Source organism: Chroicocephalus ridibundus, chromosome 1 (genome assembly GCF_963924245.1).
Source record: "Chroicocephalus ridibundus chromosome 1, bChrRid1.1, whole genome shotgun sequence".
Taxonomy (NCBI): domain Eukaryota; kingdom Metazoa; phylum Chordata; class Aves; order Charadriiformes; family Laridae; genus Chroicocephalus; species Chroicocephalus ridibundus.
This window is the reverse complement of record NC_086284.1, coordinates 89497863-89520078: the sequence shown is the minus strand read 5'-3', so window position 1 is coordinate 89520078 and position 22216 is coordinate 89497863. Positions and strand designations below refer to the sequence as shown.

Here is a 22216-nt window from a genome sequence, read left to right as displayed (position 1 = left end):
GTGCGTCCAAAAAATATGTGTTTCTGAGAAGCGATCATCACTTCTCTGCATCTGTGAGGTGCTCCCACGAGCCCTGGTACCTCTGGGCACCTCCCAAAGCATTCTGCACCTCTCCTGCTCCTGTGTGCCCTCCTGCCAGACGTAGTCTCCTTCTCCCCCTGACTTTCCCCCCAACCATGACAAAACCTCGGGAAGACCCTGCCTGGGTCCTACCCGACACTTCCACCTGCTCCCTCCCAGGCATCCCTGCCTGGACCTACTCTGTAGACTCCCTTCTCTCTCCTCGGAAGGGGCGTACCTGATGGGAGGGACATGATGGGAGGATGGAGGGAGGCGGTAAGAAGAGGTATTTGCTATTTGTCCCCATTTTGACGAGTTTCACACAAGGCTGGCTATCGTTTCCGTTTACAGCCCGCTGCAAGCTCAAGCCGCTCCCGTAACTGCTAACTGGTTTTCCCCTGCCAGCATTGGAGGCTAAATATAAGCCTGTGGAGCCGGCCCTGCGTCCCTGCCCGTATCTGGCAGCGCCTGGCATTCCACCGCGATTTCACAGAGCCGATGCTTTTCACGAACTTGGCAGCTGAAGAGAGCCGCCTCTCCCCGAATAAGCTGTAGCAGTTTCTAGAGGAATAGGAAACAGATTGCTAGTTTTCTCTTCAGTGCAAAGGGCAATACTGCAATTTTCTTTTGAGTCCCTAAGTTAAATGCTGCGCTCCACCTCTGGGAGGCAAAAGACATCATGCCAGAAACTTGTTCCGCCAGTGCTGCTTGTTGTCCAATGGTTTGTTTGGTAACACTGTAGGGTTGTTTTTTTTTAGGAAACCGGTATTTTTAAAGGATTGGCAGTTATTAAACAGCACTTAATGCATAAGGGAAACTTACGATGAATACGTTAGCCTCTGTGCCAGACCGAACAGCTGTAGTTTTTAACGGAGAGGGCAACAGGAAACAAGAATTTGAATTCTGCTTTTCAGCTGACACTATAACTCAGCTATTTTAAATTCAATCAAATTGAAGAATTTATTTTTTGGTTCTTAGGGTCAAAAATGAATAGCCTTAGTTCAGCAAAGTATTCCACATGAACTAGGCATGTGAGTAATCTTGTCCTTAAATTACATTTTTACACACGGATAAATGCAGATGATAGTTTTAAAAAAACACGGAGGCATATACGAATTCAAAATATGCCCAGACGAACGGTGGGAGCCTGCCAAGTTTCACAGGTTTTAGGCTTCACTTTCACATTAGAAGTACCTGTTACACATCCAGACCTGAAAAAGAAAAGTCCCCGGTTTGACTTGACAAGACATCCCCAGAGAAGAGAGCGGCTGCAGCCAGCCTGCCCTCCTCTGCCAGCTCGCCCCCGGCACAGCCCCTCCGCAGGGGCTCGGGCCAGCCCCAGGCACTGCCCCTCACAGCTGGACCTTCGGTGACCAAAGGGGACCCCCGGCTATTTTGGTACCCGCTGGGGAAGGAGGTCTCTGGCAACATCTCTCCTGGCTTCAATTTTTGCCAGTCAGTTAGCAGCCGGTGAGGGCTAAAAAAAAACCTGCTACAACATAAAAATCGTCACGGTAGTGACATGCTCAGGCTATGTACAGTCATCAATGACTGAGTTATTCTGACTCAATGAGTTACCTTTTGTGAGCTGGGTTAGAGCAACCTGCCTCAATTAAAGAGTAAAATAAATTAGAATAAACTACCGTGAAGGTGATTAAACCCAAAGCACGAAGAGTTTAAACCAGTATGTCATATTTAACAGGTGGGGTAGGCAAGAGATGTTCCTGTTTACACTTCACACAGTCTGAGCTTCAGAGTGCAACTTGGTGAGCCACGGTAGTTTAATAATGTAAAATTGTCCTAGTGATGCAAAAGCTAAGGGTTTAACACCTACAGAGGCTGGTACCCTTCACTATAGCTTGTTTGTTCTTGGAAATGGCTGATGTTGAAGGAATGCTACAGAAAACAGGATGAATGCAACCGAGTATTACAGAACACACTGAACCGAGTATTTTGCAGACATATTGCCTGAAGTGTTAGAACGGGCTTGTGACTGGACAAACTATTTAAACTATTCAGAAAGCAATTCTTGAAAATATGAAAAAGCAGACAACTGCAGAACACTGCCGACCACCTTCAGTTAATGCATCTTGAAAGGGTCTCAAGATTCACTTAGTGAAGAGGAGAAATGGTGTAAGATAAACGAGCTACAATTCAGCAAGGACAAGGGCAATCGTCTATGTGTTGGTTGGAATACCTACTTGTGCAAACACGGTAGAAAGTGACATGAAGGATCTGTGAATTACCATGTGCCACCAACCAAATGCCAACCATTTCATACTGCTGAGAAAAAAAATGAATGTCATATGGGGATGTATGAGCAGGAGTGCCATATGAAAGATGTGTGAAATCATCCTCCTACTCTACATGCTGCCGAAAGCCTCAGCCTGAATCCTGCGCCCAGATTTAGGCACCGCGGAAGATGTGGAGCGGCCAAAAGAAAGAAGGTTGCTGGAAGGTTGGTAAGCACAGCGTGAGGAAACCTGGGATTAAAGGGTAGAAGACTAGGCAAGTGAGATTGGTCCCAAATATGCAAAGAAAAAGAAAAAAAATTGTTTTCCAGATGCAGAGGACAAATAAAGAAGACAGCTGAGTTGCAGAAGGGGAATTTGTGTTAGACATGATGCAAATGCCGCAGCGGTAGCGCAGTGAAACACAGGGGTGAGCAGCCCAAGGAGAAGACAAAGTGCAGGACAAGAAGTATCTGTTTGGAAAGACGTAATCTTGTCCAGTGGCAGAGGGCAGATGATGTCTGGAGAGTGTGCGTCCCAGTGTGTCCCCCCACCCACCCCGGCTCTGCCATGCTGATGAAAAGTTAAAAATCCTCATTTGCTATAAAACGCAAAAACTTCATTAATGATTTATACTAGTAAAGGGGCCTTGCCTGAAATGCGTCCAGCGTAATCATTTTTTCTATCTAATTTTTGCTTTTAGCCATGAGATTATGAGTAATAGCTACAGGGCTACACCGTTAGCCAGAAATCCTTTAGCTTTCTAAAGGTCATTTAATCTATGATTTAATCTGACGGTCACTGAAATTAAGTGGAAGCAGTTCAGCGGGCTATAATGGAGGATGGTTTGTGTCTCTAGCCTTCAGTTACCTTGAGTTAAACCATCCTTTATAAGCAAAACAACTTATAGGCATGAAATACATTTTGAAACGCATCCTGAATCTTTCTGTTGTACTGCAGGGGGAAAAAAAAAAAGGAAACCCTGCCTTTCTAGCTAGCTGCTGCTTTAAAACAGTTCTCATGACAAACTCTGGAATGTCTTTAGTACCTTCTGTTCACCTGTTGATATTCCTGTCCCTTGGAGGTTTTATGCAGCTGGGGAAGAAGGCAAGATTCACACGAATTTGGTTGCTCTGTCATGACTTGTTCACAGCGAGAACTGAGCTGCGTATTTGAAACTTACTCCTTTTAAGAGTGGAATACTTCAACTAAGCAAGACTAAAAAAAAACCCAGAAAAAAAAAGGAAAAAAAAAAGCAGAGTTGGCTTATACAGCTAGGCAGTTAAAGGAGGACTAAAATAGAAGTGTGAAACTTTTCGTAGTTATCTGTAAGTATTAAAGAACTTCAAGTCTCAGCACAGTCACTACTAGTGAATTAAAGATCTGAAACATTGTGCCAAAGAGCAGATGCTCTGATCCCTAAACAGCAAATATTTCATATTTTTGAGTCACTTTCCCCAGGTACTTTTATTTCACATGGCTGGACTTCAGACTGTTTTTCTACTATGGCTACTCTCTTGCAACACATCTGGAAATCCTCCCCTCTGTAATAGTATAAGTAATATAAACTACTTAGTTTGAGGAACTGAATTTTACAATACAAGCATAGGCATGGAACCCCACAAAAGAACCCCCCCCCCAAGACTGAGGTGAGAAAGGTAACCTTCTTTTGACTCTGGCTTTCTCGTGCTGCATTTCCTCTAGATTATGACACAGTTCAATTTTCATGGATGTCATCTGAAAACGAGAGCCGATTTGTAACGTAGCTGAATTCTCTTTATCACTGAATATATTCTGTATGTTAACTGGTAGTGCAATGCACTGAAGCATAGTCTTTAATTAAAGTGCAACAATACCACAGCTACAGTACGGGCATGGCATAGGAACCTGGCGCTGGATATAAAAATAGCTGTGCTGAAACGTGTCATATCACTACACGATGTGACTAAGTCAGTGGAGACATTCTTACACTTGAAACCTGAAGTATTACTGAGCGCTGATTTTCAGCTGGGGAAGCTGCGAGCAAATCAATGCATGCATTATTCTCCACAAATGAATAATGGTGCGAATGAGGACGTATTAAACACCTACAGCGCACAACGCTTTTCACACCAGTTATGAACCAAACACAAACAAAGAGGCTGTGAACTCTCCAGAGCTCTCGTTTTGTCTCCCATCTAGTCCTCCTCCCTGTTTGGATACAATGCACGGCATCCCCACAAATGCCCTGGTGCCGACACTGATTTCGGGTCAGGAGTGAGCTGACCGCCCTTCTCTCCTCCTCTTTCCTACCCTCAAGGAAAACAAAACAGAATGAAATCACCTCACACCCCACAGTGAGTGAAAACCAGGGAGATGAAGACGCCTCTGCTGGCACCAGAGCCAGGGAGCAGCTGATGCCGCCTCCTCCATAGCCCTCCACGGAGGGATGCGCTGGAGCTAACTGGACGGGTCCATCCCTGACCAGGGTAGAAAAAACTCTCCACGCCAGGGCTGAGAAACCCTCCCTATGCTCGCTCAGCCAGGAGAAACACAACCCACAACTGACGACCTCCCTTGTCCCATGGCCAGGCGCCTGCCAAGCCAGGACAGCTCTCTAAGTGCCCAACGTGCCCGGCCACTTTCATCTGCCGACGCGGCTCATGCTGCCATTGCGGCAGGGGGACCTCTGCAAAGGTTTCCCTCCAACGCTGGCCACCAAAACCAGAATCAAACGCCCACAGAAAAGCAGCAGCGGGGCTCCCCCTCGGCATTCACGCAACCTTCTTCCTCGCTCCCGCATGGACGCTGCGGCAGGACGCTACGCCACACCAGTCCCCCAGGCACGGTTTTAATGTCCCGGCACGGTACAAACAGTTTAGGAAAAGAGGCCATGTGGATTTGGGCACGGGGCAGCGTTGCAGGGAGGAGGCACCGGCAGCCATGCAGTGATGCTTCTCTGCTCGCTGGGAAATGCGTCAGGGAGGCACAAACACACAAACGAGAGAGGAGAGAGGAGATAGTTACCTAACATGACGAAGGGGATTCCCAGGAAGGTGGAATTGTATTTCCCACCAGTGAGATTGATGATCCCAGCTGCAGTCAGGGTGGCAAGGGTCACGGTCAGCAATCCCAGCAGGCCAAGCCAGGGTTTGCTGCGGACACAATCCTGCATGGAGCAGCAGAGAATGGCCAAGGTGACCACAAGGACCAAGCTTGTGATCAGGTAGCGTTCTGACACCCTGCTCGTCTTCTGGAAATCCTCCTTCAGCGAAGAAGAAGTGAAAGGATACATTTTGACTTTCCTGTTGGATTTCTGGAAAAGTTCAACAGTGTCACAAAAAATGGATTCCCACTTCTCCGCCACCATGTCATTCAAGGAGTTGATTGCCTGCAAGTAGTAGGTGAGCTGAATGGCTTCTGCAGACTTCACCCGGTCTTTGCTGTGCACAGTAACCCCACCAAGCTGATGCCCGTTATACACTTCCCTGCCATCCTTTAAGTGAGTAATCGGATAAGTGATTGCAAAATTAGTTCGATTAGAAGAACGAGCAGCCTTTAATTCCTCCAGTACATGCACTATGTCGTCCACTATGCATGTCTTGTCATTGTTCAGGATACATATATGGGCAAACGTGTAATTGAAACCAGGTCTTTGAACTTGGATCCTGGTCACAGCAGAGTGCAACTACAAGGGAAAGAGAAATCACACACGTTATTCATCAGTTCATCTCGCACAGCAGCAGCCAGAACAACAGGGGCTCCTCACCTCCGTCCCTTTCCGATTTGATCTAGGCAACGACAACAAAAGTTCTGGTGACTGCAGCACGAATAGCACACTCAATGCAAAAAAAAAAAAAAAAAAGGAAACATGCATTAAAATAGCAGTATTATTCCCCTACGTCCTTTGCTGATAACTTGGGTGTGTTGTGACCTGCATCAGTGCCATGTGCATCTGCCGTTCGGCCTGTCTAAATAAATGAACTCCAAAGGCCCGGACCTCCACTTTCAGGTGATTTGGGTGAACATAAAAGGCAGAGCTACAGCCCGACCATGTCCGGAGATACACTCTTTCTCGGGATTGCCAAATTACTCTCTCGACAGATAAACTTCAGGTACAAGAAGGCAGAAAAGCAAGGTGACCAGGGGTGCCAGCCGCCCAGGATGCGCCGGCAGCTGGCAGCAGCAGGGGACTCGCACTCGCTCCCAGTAAAGGACAGGTCACGGCTCCGTGTCCCAAGTGTAGAGATCGCTGGCACAGCAGGAATAAGATAGCTGGTGTTAATTAATTTGCCCTCTTTTCCCCTCCCTCTTTCCCCCATCAAATCCTCAGCAAGTCTGAGAGCGGGAAGCAATGGCAGAGACTGACGCGTTTTCTCTTTCTCTCTCTGACAGGTTCTGTTAAACAAGGAAGGCTCCCTAGTTTTAGGGCCTGCAGGTTATTATCACTTATTGTTTGGTCTGGCAGCTCTTAAGGCATCCTCCTTCGTAAGCTGTTTTGCATCCTTCTGAAATTTGCCATGCCGGAGCTCTGACCCAAAGCGCATAATTATTTCTGAGCATCAGAAGGGCAGAAAAATTACCCTCTCTTGAAAAAATACAGAAAACTCTTGCAACCTTTTCTGAATCCTTTTTAGTAAACATAGGAGAAGCAAGAAATCTAAAAGATAGTAGGGGAACAGCCTAATAGGGTGGCGTTGCAGTATTTTTCAAAAGCAGAATATGAAGATTGCTAACGTTGGGGGCCGTAGCAAAGTGCAAGCTGGGTTTTTTTGCGCATTTTACTTGCAAAATATGCAGGCCTGGCCCATCACCATTTAACTCCTTGTGTGTTGCTCTAGTTGTGCAGAGTACCATGACCTTCCGTAAGGACGCTGCTGAGGCTGAGACTATGTTATCAACCACCAGAAGTCTGAGCACTTTCCCCGTGGCTGTGATGTCCTTCCTTCATGGTGGATAGCCACGAAGTTCAGGAAGGGGCTCCCTCTGCTCTTTCCTAGCTGGTATGGGGGGTACCCGACATCCAAAATGCTGGGGGGGACCTGCAGGCTGCTGTGTGTGTGCTTTGGCACTTTGTTCAGTGCCACGTCTCCTGCCGTGGGGGGGGGGGGGGAAGGAAATCACCGGATCTGCTCTGAAGAGCTCCATGGATTTATCCTTTGGTCCCTTGTAGAGCATGGGAAATGGTGGTGGGAGCATTGCAAAGGTGTGGTGACAAAAGCAAGGCTGATAAATGAGAAGGAGAAGCCTTCCTTCACCTGCAAAGCAGGGAGATAACAGCTCTTCCAGGGAGCTGAAGAACCAAATTAGAGTGACTCTTAATTTCTTTTCCTTAAAGGGGGAATAGTTATTTTCTGCCTTCATATTTTGAGCAAAACAGTGAAAACTGGCTACGGGGAGATCATTTTTTTTTCTACTTGCATATGCTGCTTTCCACTGCAGTCCAAAGAAGGCAGGAGGTTCTTATGTCCAGTAAAGAGGCTGGGATTAGGTGATATTTAATGGAAGTGGCTCCTTCTGAAGACAAACATTGATTAAGGAAATAGAAGATAGGGTACATGAGAGCAGTAGAGCTTATACACTCATCTGGTGGCAATGGACAAAATGTCTAATAAACATGGCTAAAATCCTGTGCCTCTTGAAGTTAAATAGTCATAGTGACTTTCCTTTGGCATTTCAGACATATTTACAGAAAAAAACCCCACTTATATGATACCATGAATCTGACTGTTTGGTGATTACATTACATAACCTGTGATGGGTATAAATTCAGTTACGCTGCCTCCGTTCCTCAGGATGATATGACATCATATAGGCAAAGATTACAAAATTCCTATATTCTCAACTCATTTCTCTAGCAGCTCGGGGGTGTATTTTTCCGCATTTGAGTAGTTTTTATATTCTGCAGAACAACAGTTCAATATTGACATTAGAAGGACAGGTTTGAGAAGTGAACTGAACTAACAAGCCTTTCCACAGTACTGGGAGAACACGACGCTTGGCCATGGTGAGAAGCAGAATTCTCCATCGCGGTGGGAGAACAAATAACTGTCTGTGCAACAGATTAGGGGCTTTTGCACATCTTTCTTCTAGAACAAAACAAATTAAAAGATTTCCAGGGACATGCCAAATAAATGAACTGGTATGCGGAATTCTTCCCACCTTTCCAGTTTGTTTCTGCAAAGCTCGGCTTTGCAAGACTGTTTTGGGGTATGAATTCAAATGTATATCGTTACAGTTTGCCTTGATTTACCGAATCAAAGACAAATATCTGATTTTAATTTTTTTTACAATGGCAGCTACTGTATGGTTTTCATTGACAACCGTTGTGAAATCAGATGTCATATAAAGAAGTGCAGCTGAGGACAGCTAGGAGGAATAGAAGGAATTTCCTGGCTGTATGAGATTAACAATACAGCTCCTTCAGAGAGGATCCATCGAGTGACACAATGCAGAAGCAACTAAACTGTCATGCAACTTTTATCAGGCAATGTGTGTGGCTATTTACCTACCCTGCCTCACTGCTGCATTTGTTTCCTTCTACATCTGAAGTACTTTCTTTTAATATTTAGGTTATAAAATAACCTCATCTGTCACAGCCGCTACTTCATCTTTTAGGGAAAGGCTGGAAGCTAAATGTCATACCTAAAATACTTATTTCTTCTTGGAAATGATCACTTCAGACTTAGGAGCCCGTTCTGTGGCACTGGGCCGTGCTTCCTCCCAGGCTGTGCTGGGCTGGACCGGGCGCTGCGTGGGGGGGACCTGCCCATCGCCACCTCCCAGCCGTGGGGCTGGGGAGGAGAGGGCAGCGGGCAGCCAGCTCCGCATCCTGACACATCCCGGCAGCCGAGCAGCCCCCACAGCCAGCTACAAGCTCCTGCAGTTTAGAGCAGCTACAGGATGTCCTCCGGGCTTTGCCAGTGGCCACAACGCTTGGTTTCGAATTGGAGGGAAACGGCCAAAGAGGAGAAAAACCTGCCGTTCCCTTCATCCCGGCAAAGTATGCCGAGCACTGCCTCAGCGCGCCCAAGGATTCAGCTCTGGGAAGCCTGACTCAGACTTTCATCCTCAAGACAAACACATCGCTTTACCTGCACTTTGCTTTTTCAGACCAGATCCTAGAAAACAAATCTCTGCCGCCTCAGTGCCGGGGGCAGGGGTGTGCTGCAGCACGGCTGCAGGCTGTCTCCCTTGGCTTGCCCCTGCCAGCCCTCTTCCCCACCGAGGGAGAGCTGCGGTCCCGGCTCTGCTGCCACACTGGGGATTCAACTGCGGCCACGCAGGTTTTTCCACTCGTACCCATAGCCCTGGGGTGACTGGCTTGCACAGAGAACAGGAGGTCCGAGACGTTTACAAGGCCATGTTCAAGGGGTTACACGGTTTGCAATTTGGCTTGCCTGTGGTACACCAGGAGGTCCCCCGGGCAACTTCAGTGTCTTAACAAGAGACGGTAAAGGCTGTTGTGTGATGGGGACAACACTAGCAATATGCTAATGCATAATGCATATTGCACTCCTCAGTGCAGCAGATTTTAGTAGCGAGTAACCATATTCTGAACAAACCTGGCACCTAGTACTGGGACAAATGACGGACCACCAGATTCTCATTTATCCAGCTGTTTTCTTATCCTTACCGATCCTATTAGGAGAAAGGGAGATTTAAAGGAATAACAAAAGCTGAATGAATGGCTTTTCTTGAAGGGAGACATGCAGTGCTTGCTCATTGCTCACAGCTTTTTCAGCTAGCTAACAGTGCAAGGAACCAAAAAAGCAGTTTACTGCTGAGATGCCAGAGCACTGCAGCACGAGTGCTGCGCAGCATCGCCTAAGCTCCCTTGCCACAGTGGCCCACTGTCCCTGGAAGTGCTCAGGCATGAAATAATAACTTCCACCTCTCTCTTTCATTGTTGTTTGAAGAGTGACCACCACTTGCAATTCCCCTATCCCTTCTGAAAATGGTGTTTATGTGTGTCCCCTACCGTGCCAGAGATTTCTAGAACAGTGTTTTCTCTTCCTTCAGTCTTTAGCCATTTGCATTTGGTAACATCTTAGTCTTGGCCTTGGTTTACTCTTAAATCCCACACTCACTCGGTTATTTATTTTAAACAGAGAGGAAAGATGTCTCCAAGCGGCAGACAAATCCCTTTCTGCAAACACCTCCAGGTGAGGGCTGTACTGGTCTCACCTCTCCACACCAAGCCACGTTTCAGCCCGTGGCACAGCTGACAGATGAGAGGTGGCAAAATCTCACTGCCCCGCCAGCTGGTTTTGCCCGTGGGCCCAGGAGGGGATGTCAGGAGGCAAAACATAAAATCCCGACGCTTATCCTGACCTGAACCATTTGCTCAGAGAGCCGCGGCTGCAAAGGTTTCTTCAAGCGGTTTTTGGCTGCCGGACCTCCTACCTCTGCCATCGGCCCAGGATGTCAGGCGCTGGAAACCAGAGCCCCCCGGTAGGCTTGGTTCGGCTGCCCTGGGATGGCCAAGCCCCACACCGGGCTCTGCCAGACGGCTCTTCCCCGTACAGAGCTTGGCACAACTATCAGCACTGGCAGCAAAGCTGAACCTGAAGGGAAAGGGGTTTTACTTAGACATGTATACTCAGGACAGAAAGGAAAGCTTGATCTTATTCTTGCATCCAAGCAAAAGATGCAGGGAGCCACAAGAAGGGGTGAGGAAAACCTCTGGAAAACCCCTTGCTTTCTTGAGAAGACCTTTCTGTAATTGAAAAGTGAGGAGGTATTACCAGAATTTTGTCAATTTAATCAGGTAACAAAAAAGTCTGCAGCCTCCCTGCGAAGCAAACAGATCCCATCCCAGCAGGGAGGGGTTAGAAACTGCTGATTCATTTGCAAAATGGTCCAGTCCCAGAAATCCTTTAAGCCCACATTATATAATCTGCTGCCCAGATCAAAGCTATGGGCAAAGGGGACCAGGCACAAGGACCCAGCGATAGCCACTGTGTCCCCCAAGGGTCTTGCCTGGCTGGTGGCACTGCTTTGCTCCCAGGGAAACTCCGCCATGAGAGCAACAACATGCCACGGGACACTTCAGTCTCGCCAAGCTGCTATTCCCAGCTCATGGAAAGACATCCCGACTCCCAGGGGTGCTGCATCAGAGTCACAGGCACCATTTTTAATATTAAGGACATGTACAACTGCCTTCTGCTTATCATATATACCGCAAAAATGTGTTTGGTTTTGCTGCCGAGCAGTGACGTGCGGTGTTTTATAGGGGACATCACTCATCTTAAGGACTTGACTACGCTTTGTTACTTGACATATAGCCGATGAATGGCCAACTAGACAAAACTAGCCAGACACACGGATGTTCTCTTGTACTGCGAATGATCTGGCACATCGGGAGACATGTTTTTCACAGGACTAAGATCTTTGCAATGCTATATTACTTTTTTTTTTTTGGTGATGTTGCTATTATTTGACTCCATTTAGTCTTCCAGTCTACACCTGATGGTTCAAATTAAAAACGAGCTTCACTCTAGTCAGTGTTGCCAACTCTTACAATTTTTTTACTGTCATTTTCACCAAGTCTGGTTTTTCTCTGAGCCCTGGAGCCTGAAGCATTGTGATTTTTTTTTTTTAAATATCTCAGCTTTCATTAAAAAAAAAAAAGAAATGTCTGATCTCATGCTGATGGAGGAAAGCCTGAGAAGGCTCAAAAATAAAGTGAAGAATGAACTAATTATCTATTACTGTTTAAAATCTCATCACTGTTTTGGGCTCAACACAGGCTGAAAAACTAGAAAGCAGGATAAAGACAATGGTTTTACATATAGGCTTCATTTTCATGTGAAGCTGGTTTACTCTTTTGGTCATTTTTACAGGTAACTTGTGCCAAGGAAAATGAAGAGGAGAAAAAGCCTTTAATGGATTGCTATAAATTTCTCCACTTTTTCTATGATCTCAGTAATCTCTGGCATTTCCTGTCTTTGCAGAGTGCTTTTTTATTCACTTCAAGAGACAGCCTCAGTCAAAAGGTAAAAAGGGATATGAGAGGGAAAAGACTTGCACAGCTCCCAGCTTAATTCACGAAAGAAAACACCGTGGGCTCTGCAGACAGGCCGAATTAAACTACTGAGAGTCTATTTTCATCAGAAGAAGGTGCAGAGAGGGAAGGCAAAGGGAACCCTGAACGGGGCTGTCAGTCTGAGACCGTGGGTTCCAGGGCAGAGGTTCCAATGGCTGCTGGTGGGCAGCAGCCTCCTGACCAAGCCGGTCTGGCCGAGGGATAGGGAGCGTGCGCTCAGCCGAGGGAGGAAGCCAACAGATCCTAATGGCTCTGGAAAAACATTACAAGTTGCAGCTGGAGAGGGTGCAGCGAGGACCACTACGGGTAGCTGGGCTCTTGTTCTAGCAGTCCTACGAGCAGGTTTCTTGAAGAGACGCTAAGATACTAATTATGCAGGGTATGTATTTTTGCAACTAATTTTTTCAGCTGTCCAAATTGGTGAACTATATTTTCTCCAAACAATTTTCATGTGAATAAAATCTAAAAATTGTTCAAACTACAAGTTCTCAATGGAGGGACAACTATTAGTGCTCGAAGTGGCAGATGTGTGTGCATTTACATTTCCATCTGCCTTCTTGGTAGCTACAGAAAATTGCTAGATATGATTTTTCTTTTCTAATCTGAAGTGGGGAAGCTTTTCTAATTACTACCGTCTTAATTCTGACAATCGCCCTGGTAATTCTGCTTGAATTTGTCCCACCGTGAGAAGCCCACTCTGCTTTTCAGGCCAACCGCTCTTGGTGGACAGGACGCCTGGGCAGCAGAAACCCCTCCGTGCAGCCTAGCATGCGGCTCCAAGATGGATTTTTTATGATGGGGGAAAAAAAAAAGGTGAAAACTTCGCTCATGCAGCTGATCTTGCAGCAGCTCCACCACCGGTGGCTTTCTCCATGTGTCGCAGACCTCTCCATAAACACCCCTCCATCTTTACATGGCTTCTCAGGGGGCTGGAGACACGGTGCAGGCTCTTGCCAGGGGCTCCTCCAGCAGAAGTGTGAGGAACAGTCTCTTCCTCGCTGCAGGGAAACCTCAATAGCTGCAAGTTCACAGCCCACCGTGTTAATTAACGACTCGGCTCCTCCTTCTCCCTTCCAACAGGAGAGAGGGGGGGGTGGTTCTCCTGCTGTAAACCCCAACTTAAAGGCAGGGCCGGTCACAGCTTTTGGGAATCCCAAACGTGGTTGCTGGGGAGCCCTGGCAACTCTCCTCGAGCCCTGTGGCACTGCCTGGGGTGCCGGTGGCCTGGCATTGGTAGCTGCAATGCACGGAGCCTCCGATGCCCGCCCTGCCTGCTTGCTGCTCTTTCCTGGAGGGTCACCTGCAGGGGCGACGTCCCCCATCAGGGTGATGTCCCCCGTCACACACGTCCAGCCATCTATCGAGAAAACCTGCCCCCCGTGCGCTCCGCTAGACGGGAGGTGAGGTCTGACCTTCCAAGAGCAGGAAAGGGGACACGATGCGGGGCGCTGGGTGTCCCCAGCACGGGCTGTCTGGCTGGCAGCAGCTCGTGGTCCCAGGGGAGCATCGCCCCATGTGGGAGGGAGAGCAGAGGGGTGCCGTCCCCTCCGACGCTGTTGGAGCAGGATGTGGTTGCCCTCCCAGGCATGGGCAACTTCAGGACTTCTCCAGCTGCCGGCCGGTGCCTGCAGGAGAGATCAAACCCTCTCGCACGCAGGAACCATGCCGAGGAGCTGCTGCTGCTGACATCGGGACCTTGTGTGTGTGTGGGGTTTCTGCAGGCGCTTCCACGCTGTCCTTGCAGCATGCTATTTATCTTCCCTCTTCCCTGGCTGTGCCCAGATCTTACCTGCGTATCTTAATTCTCATCTGTTTTCGCATAAGATACATTTTAGCCCTGCAGCATTGTGCTGCTATGACAACAGGCTTGCACTTCTGCTGCCTTCACACCCTTGTTTTTCTTGTATTAGGACTCTTCCCCTCATCTTACAGCCTTGCTCTAAAGACATGACTTCATTCTTTAAATTTTTTTTGTTTAGCAGAATCCACTATTTGTTCTGTTGACTGTTTCCCTAGAAGTGTTTTTAGTGCCGGAGCTACCTAGCGAAGGTGGAGACCTACTATATCCATTGCTACATCCACAGTTGACTGCCTGCGTCCAGGCATTCAGAAGTAGCCAAAGTTTTAAAATAAAGGGTACGTTGCGTTAGGCAGGATCGCGACAGACCCAGCTTTCGGATCTGCTGAACAACCAGAACTCACTTCCACCGGCTTTGAAAATAATGGCTTAAGCGTGCCATGTTTGTACAGCAAAGCAATTGGAAATACCACAGACACGGGAATATAAATATGGTTATTTCCTCCACGAGTTTCCTCGTACGTCGAAAATAAGCGAGGAAATCTGGGAAGACCGTAGACAAGAGTGTGCAGGCACACACATTGACAAGGATATAATAAAGGAGCAGACAGAGGAAATAAAACCCCAACAAGTATGAGGTCTACAAAATTTTGAAGTTAAAACGTTTTTTTCTGCAGTAATCAGAAGTTACGCAGTTCTTAAATAAAGGTGTCCTTAAACAGAAATACCTAATTTTACTATTTGCTTGCATGTTCAAATAGATATTTAATCAGTTATCTAGATCTACTGATGGTCAGTTACATGAAAGGGGCAACGTAAAAGCCCTGTCTGAAAAGATGTAGTTAGGAGAGTTTTTTTTTTTAAAAATAAACCCTCATCTACAGATTTTCATAGAGGGAAACTGCAAATGCAATCCCCTTCAGTAAGGCACGTTACATTTCATTCCATCTTTGCGTCTTGTATCGTTAACTAGAGTTTTTGCCAAAAAAATATTAGTACTGTGTTATTGTTATAAACACAATAACGTAAGTGGAAGAGAGGATATCCTTCTGCAAAAAAAGGGAAACCTTTCATTAAAAAAAAAAGAGAAGCCTTTTGTAGTATAACACAGTTAACTCACTGTAAGTACAGAGGAATGAACAGGCTCAAAAGGATACCTGTATCAAATTCTGGCTAAATCGGAATATATTTTCTGCGGTTCAAAAAATCTGCCTAGGTTCGTATGCCTTCAACCTACCAAGTTGCTAGCTGCAAGTGGAAATACCACCAGGAATTGGTAGGGGGCTGCTCTTACACTATTTTCAGGTGGGATTCTAGGCTTAGAGGATTTGTACAGACTTTACATAATCATCTGAACTTCTGCAGGATGGCCCACGCTAAATAGCCCAATTATTGTTGTTTCTCCAAGCACTTCTTAGAAATACAGGGGTAAAAGCACACGTGTTTTTACTTCCTACCTCTCCCTTTCTTGAAAGAGTGAGATCTTGAGGAAGAAAGGTCCTGCACGCCGGCAGCGCGGGATGCCAGTACCCCGTGCTCTGCTATAGAGCAGGTACAGCAGCAAGTAAAATTTCGTTATTGCCCTCCCACAGTATCTGTCTCATGATGTATCTCTTACATATACCGAGGAGTTTTGGTGGATCACCTATTTAAGGCCAGAGATTCAGGATATGCTTTCACTTCTCCCTTTCTTCTGCAAATGGCTATGCTAGCTGGAAAGGTAACATTGGGATGGCAGGCCTAGGATGGTTTAAGCATCCATGGGGAGTTACAAGAACCATGGATGGAGATTTATGCAGAAATTAAAAAAAAAAGGGAGCATCATCTTCAAGTCAAAACTATTATATAAGGCAGCCACATGCCTCCCTGCTAACAAGCAGGAGAGACCTTGCGTGGAGCAGCTTGTACGTTCAGCAAGACCTGCCACTGCCACGTGAGCAGCCAGTGTCCTGCTGGCAGATGCAGGCTGTCAGCGGGGAGACCCATGGCAGCTCCTGCTCTGGCAGCGCCGCTTGAGACCTGGGGCCCGAGGCAGCCGTGAGGCTGGGCCCTTCCCTGAATCTCCCCCCCAGCCAGCCAACAGGGTACCGCGCAGTCGTGGTAGCAGTGGGATTTCTCAGGCTGATAATGTGCCCACAAGGAATTGCACTAAGCTAACCAGAGTATGTCAGAATGCCACCAAAATAGTTATTCCATTAACTAGTTAATCAATTGGGATGTTAGAGTGATTAACTTTTGACAGTACCAGCTATGTTTCAATCTCAGCTGCTCAGACCCCAAAACTTTGTATCCCTTTTTACTGAAGGGACAATAATGCAAGCTGACTTCTTCCTCTGCCAAAACCAGAGGAAATCTCCTTCCCTTGCCACATTGACTAGGGCAGCCATAGCGGCTCAAGGCTTGTTCCCTTCCCTCCTTGGCTGATGAGGTGGGATAGGGCAGGTGAGGAAACTGAGAAGAGGTGCTGCAAGAAAAGCCGGTGCCTGCCTGGGGCAACCATCCTGCTGGGTCTGCCGACCTCCTGCTAGTGGGTGGAGATGCAGCAACAACCACGCGGGAGGAGCCAGTGTCCAACCTGACGCCTCTTCTGAAGCAAAACGTCGCCCTCGGGGAGGACATCCTTCTCCGGAAGATACAAGCAAACGCTGCCGTATAGGTTCTCTGCCCTGACTGCGCCTACACGGCAGCATCTTCAGGAATGCAGGTGGGATTACTCTGTGGTTTCACTCAGGACACTTCTTTACAAGCATGGCCCTTTGAGTTGGTTGGTCCTGGACTGGGGCTGTGGCTGCCTTTGCTTCCTTCTCCCCTTCACGCAACTGCCTATATATAGGAAAACCTTGATGGCCACCTTTCCCTTTATCCTTCCCTTGGCGAGCCCTGTTGACACAAAATGATGTCGCCCTGCATCAGCACGGATAGAACAATATTGGGAGCTGGGAGCCCTCCCTCCCGTTTGGCTCTGCTTTGACCCACGGGGCCGTCCACAGGGGTGGATAGGCGGCTGCCTGAGCCTGGCTCTGCCCACAAAGAGAAAAATAATTAGGACAAAGGACATCATCTATTCTGCACAAGACATACTGGAATTAATTAGATAAGTAAAGAGCTGGAAATAATGCACCAAATATGCCTGACAATGTCAGATTAACAGCAAGAGTAAACAGTCAAATGGCAATGGTGTTCATTATCTCACTAAATGAAAAATAATCATTTTGTTAGCAAATTCTGGCTATTAAAAACGAGGCAGTGTTAAGCACTGACAGAACTTTCTAAGTTACAGCTCTTCCGCTGATGTGATAAATCTTATGCAGAAGTTTGCCTGCGTAAATGTTCTGAATACCATTTATTTGTGTGTCACTGTGCTATTGATAAAACTACAGACCTCTAAAGAAAGCAGTACAGAGAGAAAAAATCCATTATCATTATTATCCTATGACTGAGTAAATGTGCACATACTGGATGCGAACGCAATTCATGGGACAAGAAAATGAAGGAATGAAAATCGTCTCTCTGGAGTTTTCTCGTTCGCCAGTAACATTCTTGTTACTGTTACTTAGTGAGTCGATGCTCATTAAATCTGTTTGCTGATTACCGTTGGGTAATATGTCAACAGCAAAAAAACGAAAACATAAAATACTGAGTGGCTCTGTACTATAGTTCTGTATGTGCCTACAGTGGAAATAAAGCATAAATAAATCCACTGTAACAGTTATGTCCTTGTTTAGTAAACAGTGAGGTCTCCCCAAAGTCTCTTACGATAGGTATTTGCATCTATTTTCTCATTTTAGAAGAGACACTCCCTGAAGCGATTAAAAAAAATTGACATTGGCTTTTGTACGGGCTGACAGTTTGACATTCGGGGGGCGGGGGGGGGAATAAAAAAGCAATGCTGAGTCTCCGGGGTTTCCACAAGGCAACAGCGAAAACGTGCAGGATTGAGCTAGCCACACCTCTGGTTATTTGTAAATGTTCCTTTCCTTTCTCTTGGCTGAACTTGACCCTCTTAACACGCAGTTCTCGCATCTGTCCTCCCTGTTTTTCCTTCCAAGACTGTTCAAAACTACCGGGGTGTAAACTAGAGTACCAGCTTCAATAAATGCAGGTTTCCGACATGTTATGACATACAGTATGGTGAGATGTCCTGTTAGATTGTGACTCGCACACTCCGCGCCGCTCAAGTGGCAGGGAAAGATGCTGCCCGCTCTAACTTGAACCGGCAGCACAGGCTGCACCATGCCTGCAAATCTACAGCTGAGCTGGATTTTTCTTCATCTCTGAAACCAGCATTTTCTGTGATGGTGGGATAGGAGCGGAGGGGAAAAAAAAAATAATACTACCCACTAAAAATAATCAGCGGAGTTATGTTGTTTGCCTTCACCAGCAGTGAGAAGGGGGGTTTTGCGCTACCCCTCTCCAGGCAGAAATGCAGTCCAGACACAGCAGCAGCCCCCAGCAGCATTCCCGGCAGCCTGGGAGACAGGTACCTAACTGTTTTTGAAGTTTGAGTTCATCAAAGCCCGAGTCGCCTTCACTCGGGAGCACGGTAGAGTAGAGAGGCACCGAAAAATTACTGAAAGCAAGCAGCCTGCCCTTCTCGCTCACCCGAAGCAAATAAAACCGAAACAGGGAAAAAAGGAGAAAGGCGGGGGGGGAGAGAATACAAAAAGGAGGGAGGGTGGAAGAGAGCGGATCCCGCGGCGCTGGCGGGGAGCGCGGTGCCGGGCAGGCATCCCAACTGTTGCAGGGAGGTGACCGGGTAGCTGCGGTGGCAGCGGCGGTGGCGGGTGGGCAGAGGCCGGGATGCGCGGGTGGGTCAGCGGCGGCGGCGGGGGGGTGTGTGTGTGTCAGGTGCGGGGACCGGTCTGGAGGGTGGCGGGGAGCGGGATGCGGGGCGCCGGGCCAGGCGGTGGCCGGGGCCGGGGGACCCGCCGCGGTTACCTTGAGGATGAGATCGGTGTGGTGCTGGTCCAGCATGTTGGCCTTGCGGAAGGAGGTGATGATCACCCTGCCGTACCTCCCCGGCGTCTGCAGGTCGGAGTAGAGCCGGTGCTTGGAGCGGTTCACCGGGAAGAGGCTGTCCACCAGGTTCCTCTCGATCTTGGCCAGGCTGTGCGTGGGGGCCAGGAGGTGCTCCACGCTCTCCTCCACCTGGTAGCGGCTGAAGCTGGCGCCCAGCAGGATGGAGATGAGCACGGGCGCCGAGGCGAAGAACACCGGGTGGCTGGCGACGAAGTGGCCGAGCCGGGAGAAGGACGTCCCCAGCCCCCTGTGCAAGACCTGCCGCAACATCCTAGTGCGGAGGGCGCGCAGGAGGGCGAGCGCCGCGCCGGGGCCCCCGCAGCTCCCCCACGGCCCCCGCAAGACCATGGGGCAGCCCCGCCGGGCGCCGCCTCCCCGCCGGCCGCGGCTGCGGGGGGCCGGGGGCCGCCGCCGCGCGTGTCTGTGTCGGTGCGTGTGCGCTGTGCGTGTGTGCGCGCCTGCCCGCCGGCGTGGGGCGCCTCGGGCGCTGGTCCTCCCGCAACGCCGCCGTGCCCGAGAGGAGTTTCCCAGCGCCTCCTTGCCTGACTTGCCACCAACCCACCGCCCCTCGCCGCGGCCGCGGAGCGGACCCGCCGCGGGTGGGGAGGCGGGGGGGCGGGAGCCCCGCCGCCGCCGCGGCCCCGCCGCCCCTCGCCGCGGGAAGGCGAAGGGGCAGGCGCCGCTCGCCGCTCCCCGCCCCCGCCGCGGAGTTTGCGCGGGAGCGGGGCTGCCCGCAGACTGCTGACTAATCCCCCGGCCGCGGCAGGCGGGGCGGGCGCGGATAAGCCCTCCGCGGCGCCCCCGCCGCCGCCCTCCGCCCAGGGGCGCGGGGGCCACGCCGGGCGGCGCCGAAGACGGGGCGGCGGGGCGCAGCGCGGCGCCTCCCGCCGGGGCCGCCCCGCGGGCCGCGCTTGGGACGCCGCGGCGCGCCCCGCCCCGCCCGTCTGCCGGCCGGCTCCGCCCGCCGCCGCCGGCACCGCCGCGCCGTTACATCCCCCGCCCCGCACCGGGCCGCCGCCCCCGGGGCGACCGGGTAGCGCAGGCTGCCCGCCCCCCCCCCCCACTCCCCCACCCCCCGACGGGCGGGCACCCCCCGCGGAGGGGGAGCGCGGTGCGTGTCGTGGCGGGGGGAGGGCTTTGGCTCGGGGACCCGCCGCCAGAAGCGTGTGGCCGCCTCCCCGCGTGGGACCGGGGCGGGCCGCGTCCCGGGGTGCCCGACGGAGCGATCCCGCCGCGCTGCCTCCCGCGGGGGCGCGGCGCGGCACGGTCCGCTGGCTCCGCGCCGCCAGAATGGGCATGTGCGGGAGGCGCCGCACATGCCCATTAGGGAAGCCGGGCGCCGGCGGCGAGGTTGCCCCTGCCCGCCTCACTCTCCCCGGGCCCCCCGGCGTCGTCCCTGGGGCCGCCCCGGGCTGTCCCGGCAGCGCCCGGTGCGGGGAGACCCGTCCGGCCCCGCCGCTGCTGCCGGTGCCGTGCCGGGGAGCGGCGCTCCCCGAACCACAAGCCGCTGCCCACCTTGTGTGTAGGTACAGCCCGTCCCCCCGCGGTGCGATCGGGGGTGGAGGGGACGGCCCCGTACTTTAATCACAAATTGCAATTAAATAACGGAAACGAGGAGAAACGCCGGTGTTGGCTGGGGCAGCTCTGGCTGGGTGGCACACTGGGGCACACTGATTCTCGTCGCCGTCAGCCAGCCCTGGATGGAAATTCTCAAACCAACGGTGTTGGTGTTCCCAGCCCAGTTATGGCCCAAGCCGGTGGTTTTACAAATCGGGCGGCAAGGAAGTTTCTGTTTGACAGCTGTCGGACCTGTTGCTGTGTGTAACGGCAGCAGCTCCCTGTTTTGGTTATTGATAGACTTGACAGTCATCCGTCCTTTTGCATTTCAGTGGCGTCTGACCTAAGCTAATGTTTTGTCACGGACGCTTCATGCACAAAAACCTCCTTGACATCATTCCCATCTCCTCACTTGCGGCTAGGTCACACAGCTTGAATGCTAAACTCTTCCTGTGTTTCACCGCTTCTCGGGTGGCGAGCGAGTGAATGGGCTTGGTTGAGCAGTGCCAAGTTATGGCCAGTAAGGTCCCCACGTCCCCTGGTTCTGGGGTTCGTGCCCAAGCCTGGGAATTGCTCCAGGCAGTACCCTGCCTGCGGGGCTGGTGTGGCTGCATCCAGAGTGCCCAATCCAGGGATGCTGGGGTTTGCAGGGATGCTGGGGTTTGTTATATGATCGTGCCCCTGCTTGGTTCTACTCTGGTTCATGCTGGTGGGTCCCTACTGCTTGTATTGGTCCTACATGAGTGTAAGAAAAAAAAATAATTAATTTGAATATAATTTGAAGAAAACCTCAAAAACGGAAAAAGAAGCAGGAGCACAGAGATGGGAGAGGATTGGGCCCAAGTTTGCATGAAGTTTGCTATCAGGTCAGGTGGCAGAGCCCCGGTCTGTCATCTCCCAGGAGTCCAGTGCTCTCCCCTTGCTGCCTGTTTCCAGCTGTATGCGGATCACTGCATGGGCTTAGTCACATTGTCGTATATTAGGGGGAAACATGGGGATGTGCCCAGTGCTTCATGTCATTAGCAACAAGCAAAGAGCTTTTGTCATTGCTGCTGACAGCATCATCTGTGCTGATTTTTTTTTTTTGTTTGTCTCCATTAAAAATATTTTATCATTATTAAAAATGAGGGGAATTCTTATTTCAGTAACCATCCGGTGGCTGATTCGCGGTTCTCCAGGGTACCTCAGGAAAACTAGTTTGAGGGGGTGACATTCAGCCCAGTTCTCAGCACAATAACTTTGGGTAAGCTATAGGTGACCCCAGGAAGAATATATCCATCTTGTGGGGGCAGAGAGAGAAACCGATGTATCAGCAGTTCTGCTGGATGTTCCTCTGTCTTCCCAGACCAGTGTCTGTTTTATTGTCTCTTGTAACCAGCGTCAGGCTGCACTGTTACCTGCGGTGGAAATCATGTCTTTCCAAAGGTAGTCGTGGGTTTTCACCCCACAAAATTCTGCCTCCCCTTGGCCCAGGGAATTGTCCTGTCTTTGACTGTGGCGTTGCCCACAGGGGAGGGACATGGA

At 50.0% G+C, this 22216-nt stretch overlaps 1 protein-coding gene across 1 annotated transcript in view; it reads right to left on the bottom strand.

The window, feature by feature from the left end:
- The window catches only part of PTCHD1 (patched domain containing 1), a 34801-nt gene extending 14855 nt beyond the window's left edge, over window positions 1-19946 (bottom strand). Inside the window, exons 1-2 of the mRNA XM_063343114.1 lie at window positions 19055-19946; window positions 5298-5958 (exon numbers count right to left, since the gene is read on the bottom strand). Coding sequence (XP_063199184.1) covers window positions 5298-5958; window positions 19055-19483 — 1090 coding nt within the window. The 5' untranslated portion in view covers window positions 19484-19946. The remainder of the gene's footprint in view (window positions 1-5297; window positions 5959-19054) is intronic.
- Window positions 19947-22216: the final 2270 nt, after the last annotated feature.